The 18,959-nt window shown below is 41.6% G+C and overlaps 1 protein-coding gene across 9 annotated transcripts in view; it reads left to right on the forward strand.

Annotated features, from left to right (window-relative positions):
- SCAPER (S-phase cyclin A associated protein in the ER) overlaps positions 1-18,959 on the forward strand; it is a 406,842-nt gene that overhangs the window by 21,273 nt on the left and 366,610 nt on the right. For 7 of the 9 annotated variants that reach the window (XM_075897363.2, XM_075897366.2, XM_075897365.2 and 4 more), the window contains exons 3-4: positions 9,889-10,006; positions 17,768-17,838. In XM_075897363.2, coding sequence (XP_075753478.1) covers positions 9,889-10,006; positions 17,768-17,838 — 189 coding nt within the window. Of the gene's footprint in view, positions 1-9,210; positions 9,299-9,888; positions 10,007-17,767; positions 17,839-18,959 lie in introns of all 9 variants that reach the window. The other 2 variants (XM_075897369.2, XM_075897370.2) reach the window with 2 other exon arrangements.

Consider the following 18,959-nt stretch of genomic DNA (forward strand, 5'->3'; position numbering starts at 1 on the left):
GTGCTCCATAATCTTTGTGAGAGCAAGGGGGAAAGTTATCTGGCAATGTGGGGGCTGAGGCAGAGCGCCTCGCCAGACACCAGGGCAATAAGGAGAGCACAACGTGGAGCAGTGCAAATCAGAGGCTTTGAAAGACTGTTTTATGAATGGCCATTTTGAGAGTCATGCACATTACTTTCAACAAGGGGCCCCTACATTCAGTGTGTTCCTCTAATCTCCCACCCCACCCTTGCAGTACAAGCAATAAAAGATACTGTTGTTCAGAGATTATGTGTTTTTATTAGGAAAGACATCAGAGACAGAAAAGAATTTCATGGTGGGAACCCAAAAAGTAAGTGTGTGTGTGTGGGGGGGGGGGACAACTCAGAAACATGAGGAGGACAGTCTTTTGCCTCCTGAGGCCCTGGAGGTAGAGTGTGAGGCTGCCTTTGAGTCTCTTTCCCCCCTCTCCTCCCATGTCCTGGTGCCCCTTGAGGTGTAGCCTATGGAAATGGGGGAAGGGAGTTATTTTGCACAGGGTGGAGGAAGTCCTGTGGGGGTTTCTTCTCCAGGCACTCCATCACTGCCCCCAGGAAGTCAGATTCTCCTGCTGGCTTGCTTGCAGCTCCCTGCATGCTTTCCTTTCCTGCCTCTCGTCCATCCTCTCCTTCCTCTCTGCCTGCATCTCCTTCAAGAACATTCTCCTCTACCACATCTGCTCCTTAAACATAGCTTGTAGTAAAAAAACAAATTGTGAGTTCACCGGAAGTGCCCACTCCAGGATCAGTACTTGACTGGGAGACGTTCTGGGAGGATGGGATTGACTCCAACATTAGAAAAAGTTCTTGGCTCTCACTGATTGCAACCTGGCTGTTCTCTTCCTTCTACTTTTCCCTCTCTGCCATCACACTGTCTTCCATGCTGCTGCCAGGAGTGTCTTGGCCAGATTCCACAGTCAGGCTTGGAAAGTTGGTTGGGTTCCACCCCAACATGTTGGTTGCGAGTATCAGAGGGGTAGCTGTGTTAGTGTGAATCTGCAAAAGCGACGAGGGGTCCTGTGGCACCTGATAGACTAACAGATTTATTGGAGCATAAGGTTTTGTGGGCGAAGACCCACTTCGTCAGATGCATGGGACATCCAATAAATCTGTTACTCTATAAGGTGCCACAGGACTCCTCGTCGGTGTTGGTTGTAGAAGCGGCATGTTTGCGGTGATGCACCAGACCATCTGTTAGCCTCCTTTTTTGTGTGGTATGACTGCTTCAGCTTCTTTATTTTAACTCAGCACTGTTTGGGATCCCTGGAATATCCTTTCTCCACAACGGGCTTTGCAATCTTTGCATCGATAGCGCCATTTCTTTTGCTGATTCGGAACTTGGAGAGAATGAGGTCCAAGATCTCCTGCACACTCCACACTGGTGCTCTTTTGCGCCCCTGGGAACTAGAGCGCCTGGGACTTGAAGTCATGCAAGTCATGGCCACTGTGCTGCTCAGGTGTGTTGCCTGCTCTGAGGTGTGCTTGCAATTTTGGCCGCATGGGAAATTAAATTCAAACTTTCTCGGGCCTTTACCTGTTTACCTGCAGAGCAGTAGAGGTGCAAGCTGTGGTCAGAGTGGAGCAGAGTTGTCTCCTGGAAGCTAAGGTGCCAATGCTGCATCTATGGTACCGTAAATTTGACCAGGCAATGTCAGAAATTGAGTTACTCCTTATAAAAGTAGGAGTACCCCAAATCAACAATTTTTCAGAGTAAATCTGAATGTGGATATGATCAAAGTTCTGCAATACAGCCCACCACTTTTCTCAATTTTGAGAATATTCACAAAGGAAAGTGCACTGCTTTAACTAAAGCCATGATTTTATATTGATGTAGTTACAGCAGCACAAAAGACTTCTTGAATAGTCTTATTTTGGCTTATTTCAGCAAGGTGAATTCGGTTAGAAATTGGTTTAATTTAAATGGAACTAAATTCATACTGAAATAATGTTCATACAGATATTTGCAACAGTTTACACTGATTTAAAATTAGATGCATGTTAAACTGGTACCTCTTGCTTGTGTTGACAAGACATAAACTGTCATCCTAGAGAGTGTAAAGAGAGCAGACTGTCATGTTTATGCATATTTGTTATGGCCCTCTCATTCCTGACCAGCTTGTAGGTCGCTTGATTGGGCAAACTTTGGGCATCTTTCCTTAATACATCTTGTGCTGATAGTTTATAAACTCCTCTATTAGTAGTGTAAGCCAGCCTCTGAGCATATTTTAAGTTCTTCAGCAGGAGTAGAATAAAAAATTAAAATATTATTTTGGACTGACACAGGTATTGTCTGTTTTTAACATTTCCTGACAAGTACAGGTTAAACCTCTCTAGTCTGGCATTCTCTGGTATGTCAGCATCTGTGTACAGAAATGGTTTTGGTTCAGGAGTGGGCAATAATTTTTGATGGGGAGGCCACTCCAAGATTTTGGAAAGTGGTCAAGGGCCACACTTTTCTGTGGAGGAGGTGTGGGGTCTAGGATGGAGAATGGGTGCAGAAGGGCGCATGGAGTAAGGGACTGGGGTGCAGGAGATGGTGTGAGGTCTGAGAGGGAGTTTGAATGAAGGAGAGGGTTATGACCTGGGCAAGTGGTTGGAGTATAGAGTCAGGAAAAGAGAATAGGTTCAGGAGAGGTTTCTGTCTTGGGGGAGGAGTGTAGAAGGGGATACAGGGTCTGAGAGGGAATTGTGACCTGGAGCAGGGGGATGCAGAGGGTTTGGATGGTGACCTGGGGGAGGGAGTTGGGGTAAGGGTGCCAGAGGTAGGTTCTGGCTGGGAGGTGCTTACCTAAGCATCTCCCAGCCAGCAGTCCTGCAGCACCCAAAGGCAGGCAGGGTTCCCAGACCGCGTGAAACTGCAGGCTGCTCCGTCCATGTGGCTCTCAGTTCCAGGAGTGGGGAGAGGTTTGCGCTGCTCCTGTCCTCCAGGCCAATCTCTCAGCTCCTGTTGGCTGGCTGTTTCTAGCCAATAGGAGCTGAGAGATTGCTAGGGTCAGTTCTTATTGGCTGGTTATTGCTAGCCAATAGGAGCTGAGGATTGGGCTGGGGGAGGGAGTTCACGGAGCAGTCCTGCGTTTAAAACTGCAGCAGCTATGTTCCTGAGGGTCCTGGCAGGGTGCCTGTGGGCCGGGTCTAGTGGCTTGGTGGGCCAAATCCAGCCCACAAAACGTATCTTGCCACCATTTATCATAGGTGTGATCAAGTTTCCCATTGTTCCATAAAGTTTGTTCACCACCACTAGATCTGGCTCTCAGTGATCTGTGGTGTTGTTATGCTTTAAAGTACCCCTAAATGTCTTCTAAGAGTCCAATAAGCAGAGGAAGTGTTGGTAATGCCCTAGACTCTCTAGGCCTCCCGTTGTCCAGCAAATTCTCTGGTTTGGCACTGGTCAGGTCCCGAGGGTGTCAGACTAGAGAGGTTCAACCTGTAGTTTTAAACTAAGATGAATTGCAACAATTTTAATATAGGCCCCATTTTTGAGTTTGCCCTCCTTGGAGTTCCTTTTGAACAACATTAAATAACTCATTCCTTTTTCATATATTAGCTTTCCTTTGCAGCTCAGTTACTTTTTAATTGTACTTCTTTTGTTAAGGACTCAGTCTGGTTTACAGTAATTCTCTGTGTAGCACTAGATGGCACACTGTGGCTTTGAAACAATCTACTGAAGAGGATGATAGGAGCCTAGGTTAAAATATTGTTGGAACAAAAATTCAAAATAATGTGCAGGGTTTTTTTCACACACACTTATTGCATTTCATACTGCGTAGATTAAACAGTTTAAACTATGGTGGCTCATCAAGTACAGTCAGCAGTAATTTTTAAAAGACTTGGTTATTAAAGGAGAGAATGCTCATTGACTGAAATGGTTACAAGATTGGAGGTCTTAAGTTATAAACATAATACAGGAAACATTTTGAACTGTACTATCAGTGCTTAAAATATTGAATTTATTAACTTTTTCTGGTTCATTTTCTCAACACGGACTGCAAACAGTTAACTACATGAATGCTTATGTTGACTTCAGTGGATCTGCTCACACAAGCAGATTACATATTGTAATTTAAACTTTTAAGTTAACTTTTGACCAGAGCACTCTAAGTTATATGTTTTGAATTTTTAAAATGTACTTTAAACTTGTTACAGGAGCTTTTCTTCTCTCCTGTTTACATTTGAAAAAGTCTTTTGCAAGAGCTTAAGAACATCACCCCCACATTTTTCAAGCCAGCACTTCCCTCCCCCTTTGTGTGTACATACCTGACTGTTAATTCCTGCCTTTCCATTTGAGTTCTGCTACTGCAATTAACAGTAAACTCCCTCTTGCAGAGTTTGAGAGGGAGCATCCTAGCAACAAAACAGTAAGACTAAACACAATGTGCTGTCAGTTCAACAAAGTAAACAATCTGAAAAAAGAGAATCTGTTTTATTTCTTTCAATTGCAGTTATCTTAGGGTTTATTTGTGTCCCTTTAAGTGTTTGTAGAGGCAAGCCTGGAAATAGTCATGATAATATGTAACTGTAACAGCGCACAGTGGGGCATATGTACATCCCAGTGCACCTGTGACACTTTGTGCCTCTAACACTTTGACCTATAGTTGCAGGTAACATGCTCCTAGTCCTACGCTATAGGAAATCACATGTAAAGTGTCCTGCCTCTTCAGCAGATAGATCATTCCCTGAAGTGGCACTAAGATGGGGTTTTCTGAGTTTTTCAGGCAGCAGCTATGTCTACACTGGGAAGACTTAACAACAAAAGCATTGTCAACATGCAAAAGTCACCAAAACTGAAACCTGTTTTTCTGCCACCCATTGTCAGTGTTTCCTGGCCACCTTTTTAGCACCTCTGTCAACAGAAAGAGCAAAGCAATGTGGGTAAGCATCCCACCATGTCTGGCATCGCTTTTAATTGCTATGCACTGTGGGAATGCGCAATGTAGTACAATGCATTTTGGGAATGTGAAAAAGGTTCCATCAGCCACCTCTTTGCTTCCCAGCCCTCCCTGGGCTTTCACGCCACTTGAATGACAGTCCTTGCTGCAAACTCTATCATTTCCTGTGAGAAATTGTGTTCAATATGCTTAGGACATCACGCATTGCAGCAGAGCTATTAACGCAATTAATAGCAGAGGACAAAGACTCTGGTGAAGTCGAGGTAAATGACAGGGACAGCACCAAATTGGCATTGCATTGGGCTGTCACTGATCAGTTGTGTACAGTAGATTGTCACTTTTGGGCTAGGGAAACTAGCACTGAGTGGTGGGATCGCATTGTCATACAGCTGTGGGATGAAGATCAGTGGGTATAGAACTTTCCCATGTGTAAAGTAGGGATGTTAAATTTTTACTAATTGAAGAGTCGATGCAGTTTGCATCGACTATTCAATTAGTTGATAGGGTGCCTCTTCCTTTGAAGTGTAGCAACAGCCCTAGCTTCAAAGGCGAAAATGCTGCAGGGAGCACAGGGCCAGCAGGGCAGTTCCCCACTTAGAGCCGCGTATAGCCTGGGGTCAGCTGAGGATTCGCTTGCTGACCCTGGGCTCCGTGCGGTGCTGCTGCTTTGAAATGCTGTGGGGAGTCCGGCGTCAGGCTTCATGCGGCATTTCAAAGAGGCAGCACCACATGGAGCCCGGGGTCAGTAAGGGAGTCCCCATCTGAACCTGGGCTCCACTCTGTGCTGCTGCTTTGAAGCACTCCTCCGTCTCTTCCCCTCTCCCCCACTGCCTCTTTCTGAGAGAGGCAGCAGGGGGGAAGGGGAAGCAACTAGTTGACTAGCCCGTCGACTAGTCGTTCACATCCCTAGCTTAAAGCAACCTTTCTGGAGCTGTGTGCTGAGCTGGCCAATGAACTGTAGCACAAGGACTCCTATATGAGAGCTGCTCTCTCTGTGGAGAAGCTTGTTGCCATTGCTTTGTGGAACCTACCCACTCCAGATTACTACCATTCAGTTACAAATAGTTTGTAGTGGGGAAGTCTACCATTGGGGCAGCACTTCGCAAGTGTGCAAGGAAATAAATTGCATTTTGCTGCATAGGGCTGTGACTCTGGGAAATGTGGATGACATAATGACTGGCTTTCCTGACATGGGCTTTCCAAACTATGGTGAGGTGACCAATGGCACACACATTCCCATTGTAGTGCCACTCCACCTTGCTTCAGAGTGCATCAGTCATAAGGGGCACTTCTCGGTGGTGCTTCCGATGCTTGTGGATCACCGTGGGTGTTTCACAGATATAAATATAGGGTGGTCTGGAAAGGTGCATGATGCACTCATCTTCAGGAACAGTGGTCTGTTCAAGCAAGCTGCATGCTGAGACTTTCTTTCCAGACCAGAAAATTACAGTGGGGGCTGTGGAAATGTCCATAGTGATCCTAGGTGATGCAGTTTACTTTATATTATCACATTTTGATAAGAATGAAGGTTTTAAAAGGACTCAAGATTGGAGCTTTATACCCCTTCCTTACTTGATGGAGATGCCTATCAACTCACAGTATCTTAAAGGGATACTTCCAGGCTAAATGTATTACTTAAAGTTGTTTAAAATCCTCAGATAGAAAATGATGTAGAAGTACATTATAGAAATAATTTTAAATAAAAATGACTGGCATACTGCAGGAGTAAAAGTACAAATATTTATAAGTTACATATTTGTAAGTAAATATTTGTTAATTTGTAAGTATAATTTTATAGGATTTTTTAGCTAGACTAAAATGCGTAAGATTTCTCTTGATAGCTTATTAATGTGGACTCTGACCCTCACTTATTGTAATTACTTTTTTGAAGTCCTATTTTAAATGTTAGGTGATTTCAGTATAATGCAAAAAATAAAATCATGAAAGAACAATGTTCCATATTTCCTAGCCCAATTATTTAATTTTGTTTGGTAAGTTGTCGTTAGTGTTTTTTTTTGTTTTGTTTTTGGTAACACTTTTTTCAACAGTGTACAAAAATTAAGATTCTCCTTTATTTTCCATCATCTTATTGTTAAAGAAGTTCAGTCTCAGTGGAGCCTCTTAAAAAGCCATCTCTTGCATGTTATGCCTGTCTCAGAGGGCCCCAGTCTGTTAATCAGTAGTGCCATAATATAAAGTCTGCCTTCTTACTTAAGCTAAGGTTGGCCAATTTTCCTGACCCAATGCCATTGCCATGAGCGTTGGCAACCCTCGTCAGGCTTTTTCCTGTGGAATACCCAGTTGCATTGGGTTGTGAGGCAAGAATTTATTTAGTTGATGTGAGTGGAAGTGAGGTAAAGGACTCTGCCCATCTATTTTTCTGTTAATTGTAAGCATTATTTCATCTTTGCTTTTGACTGATCAATTTCTTATTTAGTAATTTGCACAAAGGATTTCAGCCATTTAGTAAACGTCTATGGTTTTCTTTCAGAGCAGCAGTTTCTGCTTCAGTTGCTAAATCTTCATTGTATCTCCATTTATCTTTCCTTGCATTGGTTTTCCCTTTTTTTGGTCTGCTTTCTCGTAGCCCTCTTTTTGTTTTTTCCAGTTTTTCATTGGTCTTAGTTTTCCTTTCAATGCTTTCCTTTCCTTGCTGAGAAACTATGGCTCTTGGCTCTTCTAATTATTGCTGTCTATGCTGATATCCAGCTGTAACTCCTGCACCTTCAATCCTGTTATCTTTGAGTGTTGCCCATTTTTCCTAAAGTTCAGTCTGTGTGTCACTTTCGTTTGTCCTTGGCAGTGCTTCAAATCTGTTCCTTGATTCAAGGTGGAATTTCTCACAGTAGTCTTGCATTTTCAACTTTGTACTGTTGATTTTGTGTCACTTTCTGGTTAAAAGTCGATCTTCCTTAATTTTATTTTCAGTTTAGCAATGCAGAGATTGTGATCACTGCTAATATCCGCTGCTTGATATGCCCTTGCATCTTGGACATATAACCTGAATCTTCAGTGGATATATACATTGTCAATCTGTTTTTGTGTGTGTTTTGTTTTACCATCTGTTGAATTCCATCTTTCGTTGTGTATGTCTTTTGAAGGGAACAGGGTGCTTGCAAGAGTGAGGTTGGATAGCAATCACGGTTTAATAAGTCTCTTGCCATTTTGATTGATGATTACCAACCCATTCTTTTCTATCTACTGTTTCCACATCCTCAGATAGTATTATAAGGTCATCCATCAAAAGGATTAAATGATGTTTTGATATTATGTCAATCACATTCAGGAGGCAATAGAAGAACTAATCTTTATCCTGGTAGCTGTGTCATCTGACAGAGCATAGCACTGTGTGATTGACACTTCTGGTTCAGTCTGTGTTCCCTGGTGTATGCTCAGCTGATGAGTGATATTTCCACAGTCTGTCATAATGAGGTCTACCCCCACTCAGTGTCTCTTGCTTTAAGTGCTTCTTGTCCACACCTCGTCGTTTTTCTCTCACTGATGTCCAGGATTTTGAATCCATAGTGATTCATTTCCCTCATGATTTGTGAGATCATTGATGTTTGAATGTTGTATTGCATTCCCATAACCAATTCTGAGGTGTTTCCAACAAGTTTTGTGGGGTCCTGGACAACTTCCTCTGAATTTTTTCCATCCAAGTACAGAATAAATTTTGTTATGCGCACCAAGGCATGTGCAGATGTGCATTACCAGTAGAAATGCATTATGAGTGCTGTAAGCACTCTGCTTATCAGTCTGGCAGCATTTAAATCTTTCCTGGGTGGCCACCTAAGCGCTCAGCTTACAGGGAACGCTGGCCTGGCTTCTACAGACTTGCTTTCTCCAGGACCCTTCATGAAACGTGGCATTTGCAGTCATCTGTACTGATTCCATTTCTACAACTAGGTTGGTTTTTTTTTTAAATGGGGCTAGTTATTTGCCTTGTGCATTTTATCCAGGTTTACGAGCTGCAGCTACATTCAAGTGTAGCATGTTTACACAGGAAACACACTCAGAAAGGAATAAACACTCTGCTGGCATTTGCAGTTAATTTAATCAAGTTTAAAAAAAAGTCAGGTGCAGATAAACCCCAACTGAGAACTAGACACTAGTTGACATTGTGATTAAACAGTCTGCTAGAAGATACTGTAAGAGCTAGGACACATGCCTCTTTTCTGCAGAAATGAATGAGAATATCCGTACCATCCACACAGGTTGCAGTAAGTGGTGAAAATATAATACCCATCTCATAGACCTCAACAAACAGTACAGATTGCACCTCCCTAAACTGGGACTCTCTTGTCCAGCAGAGTCTATGGTCTGACAGGAGCGCTGATGTTGCTGAACAAGAGAGTCCCGGGGCAGGAGGGCCAGCAGCTGAGAGCCCTGTGAAAGGTGAGGCTGATGGTAGCAGGGACTGGGCTTCACCAGACCAGCGGCAACAGCAGGGTAGGGGCAGCCTGAGCATGATGGCCCAGCAGCGGGGTTGTGCTATGGCAGCCCAAGTGGGGCTACATGCTGGCCTGGCAGTGGGGCCAGAGCTGCAGCAGCCTGGCTGGCAGTAGGGCTGGGTGGTGGCAGCCCTGCAGGGGAAGTCCATATGGCACTGGCTGGCAGTTGGTCTGCTGCTGCGGCAGTGGGGCTAGAGCTATGTGCTGCCATGCCGGCAGTGGGGCCCGAGCAGCAGTGCTGAGGCAGCCATGTCGCTTGCCCGGCAGTGGGACCGAAGGAGCTAGCGGTTTGGAGAGGCAGTAGGCTGAGAGGACTGGTGACAGGGAACCTTCCCTGGTCTAGCAAATTCCCTCTTCTGGGACTGCTCAGGTCCCAAAGGTGCTGGCCCAGTGTGGTCCAACCTGTAGTTGATATTTATACTTGTGTGAGGAATGTCAACTGTAAACCCCGCTTGCATATTTTAGCATTAATGCTGTGAGATATATTAGCTTGCAATAAAATGATGCATTTTTTCCATTATTTCACATTTTCAGGCTTCTTTCCAGCGCTCTAATAGTCATGACAAAGTGAGGAAAATTGTTGCAGAAGAGGGTCGTACAGCAAGAAATCTTATTGCGTGGAGTGTCCCGCTGGAAAGTAAAGATGATGATAGTAAGTATTGAACTTCCTTGCCCCCAAACTTTCCCTACTCTCCCACCCAAAAAGAAGTTGGTTGAAGTAAAAATGTTTATACTGAAAAATCCTCTCCTAAATTTGAGAACTCCCCCTCCCCCCCCCCTTCATACGGGAAATTTGCAGGTTGTTCCCCTTAATCAGGGAGTGAGGGGAAAGTACACAGTTTGCTGTATTCCTCACTCTGGCTTGGGAGTGCGGGGGATAGGTGACTCTGGACCTGCTCTAGCCGGGGGACATGCACCTTTCTACTGGCTGTGAACACTGGAGCTGCAGTGGCTATGGAGGGGAGCTTCTCACCTGACTCCAAGGTAATCCTCTCTCCCTAAGGCAACCTGCATACTGAACCTGTCATCTCCAGTCCCACTCCAGAGCAATTATTTAGATGATGCACGTATGTTTTCATTTTATTTTCCATAAGATAAAAATTAATTTTAAGGGACCGAGCAATTTTGAATAAATCTTGTAGTCCACTATAAAACAAAATAAACATGAGTTACACTTGCCCAGTATTTCAAAGGCTTGAGATTCTGTACTTTCAGCCTCTGATCTTTTTACTACAACCTTATCCTAGCTATATTGATTTACTGGAGTTCTTGCCTGAAATGTATAAGCACGTTCTACCAGACTTTTATATAGCAGAATTATCAGTATGGCATCTGTTTTTGCTGTCTGCTTTCTGGTGACCTGTGAATTCTTATATTAGTTATATATAGGAAGACAAGATAGAATGATAGCTAATTGTAAAGAGGTGGCTTTCTGATTATTCTGTCTCTCTGGATCAAACTGCAGAAAAAGGACCAGTTTTATTTCACTATCTGATTCCCTTCTTATAGAAGTTCAGTGTAATATAAGAAGAAAGAAAGAACCTAAATTAAGGCTCTTTCCTTTCATTGGGAGACTCTAGCCTTCTATCCCAGTGTTAGATCACCTTCAGCGATACTGCTTTACTTTGTTTACACAGCAAATATGGAAATTAGACGTCCTTTCTGTTCTGGGGAAGGGTTGTAAAACACAGGGCTGAAAAGAGAAATTTTACATGATTTTATTCCATCACATCTATATCACATCTACAAAGGAGGAAAGAGAATTTCAAGAGTAAAGAAGGGAAAGGAGACTATCCCTATGGTCTGAAGGAGGGACAAGAATGGAGCTTGCACTCACTCTTCAGAAGCTCAAATATCTAACCAAAATAAAAATAGGGGAATGGCAAGAAACCTTTTTGTCTCCACTGCTGTTGCCTGAAAACCCCCTTCCCAGACTCCAGAAGATTCGAGGGAAAAAAATTAGAGAATGTGTCATAGCTCAAACTCTAGGGTTTCTGCCTAGTTTTAGAGTTTTCTATAAACTGGTTGCTTTCATTGTGACAGCAATGAGTTACAAATAATTCTTGATAAGAAGGAACACTTTTTTGTTTCTGTTTTTGTCAAGTTGGATGGTGACGAGATCCTTAACATAGAGAGTGCTAGTGAAAATGGAGTAGTTTTAGAAGTTAAAATAAAATAACAAGTTAAAAATTACTTAGAAACATTAAATGTCTTCAAGTCACCAGAGCCTGATGAAATGCATCCTAGAATACTCAGAGCTGTTAGAAGAGGTGTCTCAGCCTTTAGCTGTCATCTTTGAAAAATCATGGAAGTTGGGAGAGATTCCAGAAAACTTGAAAAGGGCAAATATAGTGCCTATCCATAAAAAGGGAAATAAGAGCAACCCATGAAACTAAAGACCAGTCAGTTTAACTTCTGAGCCAGGGAAGATAATGGCACAAGTAATGAAGGAATTCATCTGGAAGCATCTGGAAGATAATAAGGTAACAGCCAGTATGGATTTGTAAAGAACAAATCATGTCAAACCGATCCGATAGCTTTCTTTGATAGGATATCAAGCCTTGTGGGTAAGGGAGAAGCTGTGGACATGGTATACCTAGACTTTAGTAAGGCATTTGACATGGTCTTGCATGACTTTCTTATCAATAAATTAGGGAAATGCAACCTAGATGGGGCTACTATAAGGTGGGTGCATAACTGGCTGGATAACCATTCTCAGAGTAGTTATTAATGGTTCCAGTCATGCTGGAAGGGCATAACAAGTGGGGTTCCGCAGGGGTCTGTTTTGAGACGGGTTCTGTTCAGTATCTTCATCAATGATTTAGATGATGGCATAGAGAGTATGCTTATTAAGTTTGCAGATGATACCAAGCTGGGAGGAGTTGCAAGTGCTTTGGAGGATAGAGTAAAAATTCAAAAAAATCTGGACAAAGTGGAGAAATGGTCTGAGGTAAACAGGCTGAAGTTTAATAAGGACAAATGCAAAGTACTCCACTCAGGAAGGAATGATCAGTTTCACACATACAGAATGGGAAAAGTGATTGTCTAGGAAGGAGTGCTGCTGAAAGGGATGTAGGGATCATAGTGGACGACAATTTAAACATGAGTCAACAGTGTGACACTTGCAAAAAAGCAGACATGATTCTGGGATTCCTTCTTCCACTCTACTCGGCACTGATTAGGCCTCAGTTGGAGTATTGTGTCTAGTTCTGGGCACCACATTTCATGAAAGATGTGAAGAAATTGGAGGAGGTCCAGAGAAGAGCAACAAAAATGATTAAAGGTCTAAAAAACATGACATATGAGGGAAGACTGAAAGAATTAGGCTTGTTTAGTTTAGAAAAGAGAAGACTGAGAGGGGACATGGTCGCAGTTTTCAAGTATCTAAAAGGGTGTTACAAGGAGGAGGGAGGAAAAAAATTGTTCTCCTTGGCCTCTGAGGATAGGACAAGAAGCAGTGGGCTTAAATTGCAGCAAGGGAGTTTTAGGTTGGACATTAGGAAAAAACTTCCTAACTGTCCAGTGGATAAACACTGGAATAAATTGCTTAGGGGTATTGTAGAATCTCCATCACTGGAGATATTTAAGAGCAGGTTGGACAGATACTTGTCAGGGATGATCTAGACAGTGCTTGGTTGTCTTGTGAGGACAGGGGACTGGACTTGATGACATCTTGAGGTCCCTTCTGGTTCTGTGATTCTGTATTTCCAGAGTCTTACAGTGTGAACACATTCATGAGAAAGGGATGTTTCCATAATTCAGGTGGAAGAATGTGTATGTCTGAACCAATGTTCCCTCTAATCTTTTCCATCAATATCTGGAATAAAATGTATGTGCATCTAGGCATGTACAAATGTGCACCACCAGGAGAAACACAAACTTAGCTGTGGTCACTCTACTAATCAGCTGGGCGGCATTGGAATCTTTCCTGAGAGGCTGTGTAAGCAGACTCTGCACTCCATTCCTCTGCCCCAGGTCACCATCCAAACCCACTGTAATCTTCACACCCTTCTTGCAGGTCACAATTCCCTTCCATACTTTGCATCACCTCTTAGAGCCCCTTTCCCGGGCCAGAATCCTCTCTTGCACCCATACTACCTTCCTGACCCTACACCCCAATCCACTGACTGAGGTCACAACTCTCTCTTTTGCTGAAACTCCCTCTTAGTCCTCATGCCATCTCTTATACTCCAGTCCCTTACCTTGTGCACCCTTGTGCACCTAACCTCCATCCTACACCCTGCATCTCCTCTACAGAAAAATGTGGCCACTTTCCAAAATCTTGGCATGGCCTCCCACCAAAAAATATTGCACACCCCTGATCTGGGGTTAGTGGAAAAAGAAATAATTTAGCTGAGTGGTATCAGCATAGTGTCATAGTGAAAAAGTCTGGCTTGTAGTGCTATCTCCTCTCGATATCTTGCATACATGTGGAAGAGGATGGTTGACAGAATAGAACTTTGTAGGACACTACATGAGAAACCTGGAGAAAAATGAACAGTTCCCTAGCCCTGTTCACGGAGTGTACTCAGAGAGGAAATAACAAAACTACTCAAGTGTTTTTTTTCCATCCCTGCCAGGGTTCACCGACAGAACCTCATAGTCAACAGTGTCAAAGGCAACAATAGATGTAAATGAAACAATGGATACTCAGTCTTTGTCTGCCACGCTGATGATTTTTGAGACAAGTGTGGTCTTTTTAGTGCTGCTGCTTAGTATCCTATTGAAAGATATCAGAGAAATCTGACTCTGGCTATTGCCAGAATTGCATTCCTTTCTCAGTGAAGTTTACTAAGAAAAGATGTGAGATGATAGTTCCTGAGATTGTCAGTGTAAAAGAGGTCTTTTTTTAATGTAGTTAAAAACAGTAAGTAGTCCTGCAGCACGTTAGAGACTAACAAAAAAATGTAGATAAGCCACCACATCAGAGGCTCATATAAATGCACATCCACCAATGTGATCTGTACCATTAAGTGCCAGGAATGCTCTTCTGCCATGTATATTAGCCAAACTGGATGGTCTCTAAGACAAGGGTATAGTGACACAAATCAGATATTCGAAATGGTAACATACAAGAAACCTGTTGGGGAACATTTTAACTTGCCCAGACACTCACTAGTGGGTTTTAAAGTGACTGTGTCATTACAAAGTAATTTCAAAAACCAGCTTGAGAGAAACGCTGCAGAATTTGGTTTCATTTACAAATCTGATGCCTTGAACCAAGGTCTGAACAAAGGTCTTGTTTGGATGGGGTGCTACATTCAACACCTTAATGACATTGCAAGTTAAATATTAGCTTCGCTCTGTTAGCCTCATTTAGCACAGACTCTCGAATTGACAATTTTCCTCCTTTCTCTTTCCGTCCCCATCCCCTCTTTTTCTGCTATTTATTTGCAAGTCTGGATCCTTTTCTCTATTCATCTGAAGAAATGGGCTATATTCATGAAAGCGCATGATACCATCTACATATTTTGTTAGTGTCTAAGGTGCTGCTGGACTACTTACTGTTTTTTATTTTTTTTTCTGTTACAGACTAACATGGCTATTCTTCTGAAATTTTTGAACTGTTTATTTTAGCAATACTGGCACTTTGCCTTTCTGATGACATGTACTGTTTCCCTACACAATGACTCAATCTCTTCCTACTAGATCTAAAACTTACTGAAAACTCAGAACTTCATTACTTCATTTATTTTACAATGGTTCGTTAATAACTAACATGATGATCATTGGTCCCTACTGTTTTAGTTTAAAATGGAATAAGTACTTCATAAGCAAAAGGCTTCATACCCAATTATCAGTCTCATAGTCAATCTAATATTTTACAGTTAGGATGTCTGCACAGCAGTATTATTTCGGAATAACTGACATTATTCCAAAATAACAAAGAGCATGTCTATGCTGCAAGCCTTTATTTCGAAATAACGTCAAGCTGGAGGACTTCTTACTCCAATTCATGGTAACCCTCATTTCACAAGGAGTAAGGGAAGTTGAAGGAAGAGTGTTCTTCCTTCGACTGCCTGCTGTGCAGACAGCGCCAAAAGCTGAATTAAGCTAGTTCGACTTAAGCTACGCAATTGGTGTAGCTCAAGTGGTGTAGCTTAATTCAACTTTAGCTCTGCTGTGTAGATGTATCCTTACAGAGTAGGAGGTCTCATAAATACATATTAGCCATAAAAATATTTGTTCAGTAGAAAATAGTAGTGAAGCAAGAATGCATGGCTGATGAAAAGGCGCACTTGCTTGGCCAGTACACTGAAAAAATTGTTTAATAATCTTTCAGAAAATATTACCTGTCTTAAATTTCCAAAATCCAGTGTTGACATAGGATTTATGCTTTTTTATGTGATTCCCTTGCACATCAAACCTTCCTGGAAATTGCTTTAATCTCTGCACCTGACTTGAAACATTTTCCACTTTTTTCTCACGAGTCACCTTTTTTGCGCCCTCTAAAGAGATGGGATTTTTTTTTTATCCTTCACCATAAGTCTATTTTTAAGAATGCCAAAATGGATGTGCCAAATTGATGAAGTTTTCTGTGCTGTTTACACACATGCACATTCTGCCTTCTGGGAATGTAAACAGTTTCAGATGAGAGCCCTCAGTTGTGGTAATATTTTAATCTTCTTAAACCTGGTATACATCTTATCTGGAATTTGATGATTTCAGTGAATAGAGATCGTAATATGTATTCTGTGGACAATCTCTTATTTGCTAATGCACAAGATCTCTTTTATTTCTGAAACCTGCTCACGTTGAGTTCAGAATCTTTTACATGTATTTGTGTTTGTAGCTTTGGTTTACACAGTGTTTGGGAAAAATTCTAAAGGAGGTAATGTAGATTTTTGTTTAAAAATGAAAGGTCTGGTGCACTAGTAACGTAAAGTAGCAATAAGCCTAGTTTTTCTCATTCAGCCAGTTGCACTATATCACCGGAACTGTGAGAAGTAGTTGGCCCTGTCTGTGAATTTGACCCCCAAAAATCTGTTAAAACACATGGATGGAGTTGGTTCCAAAATCTAGGAGTGGCTGCCAGCCAAGTATAGGAAGGACCAATATTAAGTACAGTCCATTATTTGCTTGATTCTATTTTATTAAACAATCTTTTATTAAACAAATTAATTCAATAAAATTTCTGAATTTTTCTCCAAACATATGCCTATTATCAGAAAGTACATTTACCATAATTTGCGTTTTTCTTCCATTTCTTTCACTTTGAAAATAGGACTCAGTAGCTTTACATTTTATGTATTTTTGTAAAAATAAAGTATCAGCTCAGAGGAATAAATTAAGAAAAAAAAAAGATATTAAAAAATGGATTTTGAAATTAGTTCTTATTTGAGCAGACCTGTCCTCTAAATCCAAAAGCCTATTCCCCATGAAAACATTCCAATCAACAAAACTTCTTACTCACTAATAATAGATCTAAGAATACTGTGTTAATATAAAGAAACTACATGCTCATTCTGAGAAATTCTTTTGTAGTTTATTGTTTGCTCTGTGGTAGTTTATAACGTTTGCTAGTTTTATGATCTAATGAGAACCTGCGAAGTTATCAAAAATGATATAAAAAGAGGGCTCATAAGACTGCTTGGTTTCTGTCAATCTTCACCTGTTGGAAGGAGCATGTAAGCTAGTGATGGGCAATAAAGTGGTGGCGGTTCACCAGGGTTACTTCCTGGTGGGCTGCTGCTATTATATTTACCTGCACCTCTGTAGGCACTGGTACTCAGAGCTCCCATTGTCTGGGAACAGCAATTTGCAGCCAACTACAGCTGTGATTTCCCATACATGTGGAGGTGCAGGTAAATATGGCAGTATTAGGAGCAGGGGGAGTGGGGCATAAGCTAACCCTGGCAGACTGGATCGAACCCATTACTGAGTGCTTATTTTGATCTAAATTCTATTACAAGAAAAAAACACAGAAAAAGTTTAGCCATTAATTATTTTTCTTGAAGAACTGTTTGGAGAATGGCGCTTAGACAATTGGCTTATATCGGGGTGTGCAAGTACTGGTTAATAACACCAATATTTGTTGACTTTTTACCTGAAAATTTTAACCATATTTGAAATGTGTATAAAAATGGCATGTTTAATTTCGAGTGATGATGATCTGGTTTTCAGCATCTTTAGAAAGCAGTCCATACTTGTGTCCAAAATCTTCTACTTTCTGTGTTTTTGGGCTTTTATTTGCAAGCTTTTTAATTGTTGTTTTCTTCTTTTAGAACTGATGGAAATAGGTCAAATTCAGTACATGCAATTTTTCAAATAGTTTTTATTCATTAAGTGTTCCCATTGTCTGTCTTATAAGTGTAGTGCATGATTTTTAACACACTACCAGCTTGGATACATTAGAATATAATATTCTTCCTAAAATAGTTATTGCTTATTAAAATAACATTTTGCCTTACAGGTAAGTCTAAATGGCAAGTAGGTGGAAAATCTAAGAGAGTGACCCATGGAACACACAAAACTACAAAACAGGTATATATGTTGAACTTTTCAGTTTCTTTTACATTTCAGTTACAGCATATAAATGCCATTAAATGGTATATTCTATTTCCTCAATAATGTGTTTGTGTGCATGCATATATGTGTGTGTATAAAAAAATTACACACACACAAACCTCTTAAAAGAACATGATTAATGTTGCAAAGTCAAGTATATGGAAATCAGAAAATGCTAGAATTAAGGTTGCCTATGGAAGCTTATTTTGGCTCCCATATGCGTATGCATTATGAAACTGTCTTTAATTGTTCAAGTGATGTTCCAATGTGTTGTTCCAATGTGTATCTTATATGTGGATACACATGTACACGAGGCACGCAAGTCTGCAAGTTCTTCAAAGCAGTGTCTATTGTCCTCTGCTCATGATCCTGATCCAGGGTATGAGAGGCATTGCAGATTGATACCTCACCAGTTCCTTTTTAACACCATGTGACCTGATGCAGAATCATGTTCCCCTTCAGTTTGTTGCATAATCTATGTAGAAAATATTTATACATAGATTCTCAAGATCTGTAGTTAGCAGTTTAAAAAAAGTATTCTATAGTATTCTTTCTCCCCAGTTGGTGAACCTGTCTCCTGGCTCAGGGACTATGTCTAGAATCCTAGGATTCAAGAATTACACCTCCTGTCGTTGATCTTTCTTCATTAGTGATGAACATCATTTGATCTGTACTGCTGGGTGAAGCACATATTTCTACAAAGTGCAGTATTTGTTGCTCCTTCCCACCCAGAACTTGAGATGCCCGGGAGTTTCGCTTAAGGAAGCACCTGATGGAGAAGGCTATGAGGCTACTCTCCAATCCAGGCCAGGGACAGCCTACTGTATTTTGGCTATAGCAGTCTACTGATCCCCTTCCAAGCACATGCCCTGGAGTGAAGCTCTCAATTCTAAGACCAAGGATATTTTTTCCAGGGTTTCTCATAAAAAAGAGAGCTCTCTCATGGATGCAAGGGCAGATGCCTTTTTGAGGTCTGACCACAAGAGAAACACTTCCTCCCTGAGCTGATCCGGGGGGGGGAGGGGGGCCACGGCGGCGGCGGCGCGGCATTGTGAGTGGAACCTAAGAAATGGACTTTGATAAAGACCCTCAGATCT

This window comes from Pelodiscus sinensis, chromosome 14 (genome assembly GCF_052426305.1).
Source record: "Pelodiscus sinensis isolate ZL-2025 chromosome 14, ASM5242630v1, whole genome shotgun sequence".
Taxonomy (NCBI): Eukaryota; Metazoa; Chordata; order Testudines; family Trionychidae; genus Pelodiscus; species Pelodiscus sinensis.